Source organism: Gigantopelta aegis, chromosome 12 (assembly GCF_016097555.1).
Source record: "Gigantopelta aegis isolate Gae_Host chromosome 12, Gae_host_genome, whole genome shotgun sequence".
Classification (NCBI taxonomy): domain Eukaryota; kingdom Metazoa; phylum Mollusca; class Gastropoda; order Neomphalida; family Peltospiridae; genus Gigantopelta; species Gigantopelta aegis.
Genome location: NC_054710.1, coordinates 3,926,208 through 3,929,170, shown reverse-complemented (window position 1 = coordinate 3,929,170; position 2,963 = coordinate 3,926,208). Strand labels below are relative to the sequence as shown.

Sequence of the window (2,963 nt, the reverse complement as noted above, 5' to 3'; positions counted from 1 at the left end):
TCGGAACGTTACTAAATATAGTGTCATGTACGGAACAATGAGTGAAAATATGATTTTCACACATCACGAGTTGACAAAAATTGTATTTGAAGCCTTTTGTTGAAAATTTACATGACCATGGTATTTTTAAAAGAAACACGAATAAAAAGTATCTGATTTAATTATTGTACTTAATAATCTAAAAAAAAAAGAAAAAAAAAAACCCAAATAAACAAACAAACAAAAAAACCAGAAATGAAAAACGAATCGAACGGCAAGTTCAAAAACGTATACTAAATAACAGGGCATTGTATCATCAATGTTTAGCTTCGTATTGAATCAGTTTTAAATATTTTATCGTAATTGCACTTCATATCTATGTTACAGTACAGGTACGGTTCAAATACAACCAGATGCATTGGTAATCATCATACTTAAACTCGTAATAATTTACAAGGGAGATAACTGATTCATTGATGTTCACAAAAATATAAATATGATTTCTATATTTTACACTGTATCATGATCGGAACATTAATAAATAAAGTGTGATGTTTGGAAAGTTACTAAATATAGTGTCATGTTCGGAACGTTACTAAATATAGTATCATGATCGGAACATTACTGAATATAGTGTCATGATCAGAACGTTACTAAACGTAGTTTTATGTACCGAACGTTACTAAATATAGTATCATGTTCCGAACATCTCTAAATATAGTATCATGTTCGGAACGTTACTAAATATAGTATCACGTTTGGAACATTATACCTATTAAATATATTATTATGTACGGAAATTACTATATATACATGTAGCATAATGTTCGGAACGTTACTAACTATAGTTTCATGATTGAAACGTTACTAAATATAGTATCATTACTTAGCATATCAGGGTCTAATTCAGTTGTGGATGCAGTGGGAGGGTTTCGGGGAACGAATCCCCCAACCAACCAACCTCTTCCCTGCTCAAGCAAACGTTTTGGTCAGCATTTCTCGATCTATCTAGAAACGTCACACGCCACGGCGTAGCTCCCCCCCCCCCCCCCCCCCCCCCCCCCCCCCCCCCCCACCCACACACACACACACATACACTGCATGGCTGCCTGTGATTTACGACATATTTTGGTTTTAATGTTCAAGGAAACTGCTACAAAGAGGTCGCGTTTGTTAAATGGAAGAGCGACGACAGGTGCTACGCTGCGGCTAGACTGGATCACATGTCGACCGAAATGTCTGAAAGTTTCTGCAAATCACAATTCAAAGGTTCTTTGGCGTGTCTGTCCAATCAGCGACGCATTCGTGACATGGAGACGTGCATGGACGTTCACGGTTCAAGTAAGTCGACCACTTCCATGTCTTCGTGTAACCCGAGTACTCGAAATTAGGTCAAGAGAGCATTATAACTCTCCAAATGTCAGGTCGTGCCATAGCCCAGTGGCAAAATGCTCTCCTGATATGTATGGGCCAACCACTGAGGATCGATCTCAGACCGACTGCAGATCATGGGAACGCTTTACCGCTGGGATACGTCCCAAAATCTTATATCGTAAGTTAGTAACCAATTATGCTAGGGTCAGACTACCAACTGTCACGACGACGTTGTCCAACTCACAGCCCTCACAACGCCTACGACTGCACATTTGGTAGTCTGGGCTCTCTTACAACTCGATTCTCGTCGTATTCAACTCTACCGACCGATCAGATGTTTATCTGAGCGCACTCATCATAAGTAGGGAGTGGGGGAAATTACAATGCCACCGTCGAGTTGGCTAACTCCGTTGTGACAGTTGACAGTCTGAGCATAGCATTATTCTCTATATATGTCGTCTTCTTCGTTTCATTTACTTCTGTTTTAGCATCTGCTGCCTACTGGTTTGGACTCGTGGCTGTCGACAACTTGGATTTTGACGGAATTTGGTTCAACAAGAAAACACTGGTCGGCAAGAGAAGTGATTGGCCGTGGGATGCCCAACAGACCAAAGAAGGATGCGTGGCCGTCAGCAAGCGAACGGGAAGGTGGTTGTGGAAGACACAGAACTGTCTATCCAAGAACTTGTTCATCTGTCAATATACCGGCTGTCCATAAGCATACACAACTGGATGGGGGAGGTTCAGAGGAGGGTTGCAAGTGAACATGAAGGTGGTTGATGGAAGAGACAGGACTGTCTGTTAAAGAACTTGTTCGTTTGTCAATACACGAGCTGTTTGTTTCTATAACATTCCTAAAATGGGAGTTCTTTTGACATTTATATTGTGTCGTTGATACTTTGAGTCAGCATCATGATGTGCAAGATTACTACAGTCCTGTTCAATTGTTTCGACTCTAAGGTTTTTTTTGCAAATGTTACTTTTAATTCCTATTCAATCCTTGTTTTCTTTACATTTGCATGAAAACAAATCCAAACCCCGACAGGTTTAATATACAATTCTTCATCTATAATGCAAGAAGTTGACTTATTTCCATTTTACAAAAATCTATGTATGCTGTGAGTGCAATTTCGTTCTCCTGTAAATAACTATCGGGGTTTGGGTTTGCTTCCTTGCAAATGTAAAGAAAACAAGGATTTAATAGGAATTAAACGTAACACTTGCAAAAAACATAGGGTCTAAACAATTGAACAGGACTATGGTGTTTTAGCATTGGCTTAACAGTTACTGACATAATCAATGACGCTGTCAATTGTTTTCGTATTCAGACACACAATACTTTGCATGTTTTTTTAGGAAACATTGTATTTGGAACAATTCTACGTACATGTGAATTTCCAATAAGGGAACACACTGTTCAGTATCACATACACTATTGTTCAGTATCACATACACTATTACAGGGAACATATTGTTCAGTATCACACACAAATACACTGTTACAGGGAACATATTCTTCAGTATCACATACACTATCACAGGGAACATATCCTTCACTATCACATACACTATTACAGGGAACATATTTTTCAGTATCACATACACTATTA

At 38.7% G+C, this 2,963-nt stretch overlaps 1 protein-coding gene across 1 annotated transcript; it reads left to right on the top strand.

Annotated features, from left to right (window-relative positions):
• The first annotated feature begins 234 nt into the window (after positions 1-234).
• On the top strand, positions 235-2,071 carry LOC121386579 (lithostathine-like). Its single transcript, XM_041517528.1, has 3 exons — positions 235-253; positions 1,126-1,320; positions 1,842-2,071. The coding sequence occupies exons 1-3, from the start codon at positions 235-237 to the stop codon at positions 2,069-2,071; spliced, it is 444 nt and encodes a 147-aa protein (XP_041373462.1).
• Positions 2,072-2,963: the final 892 nt, after the last annotated feature.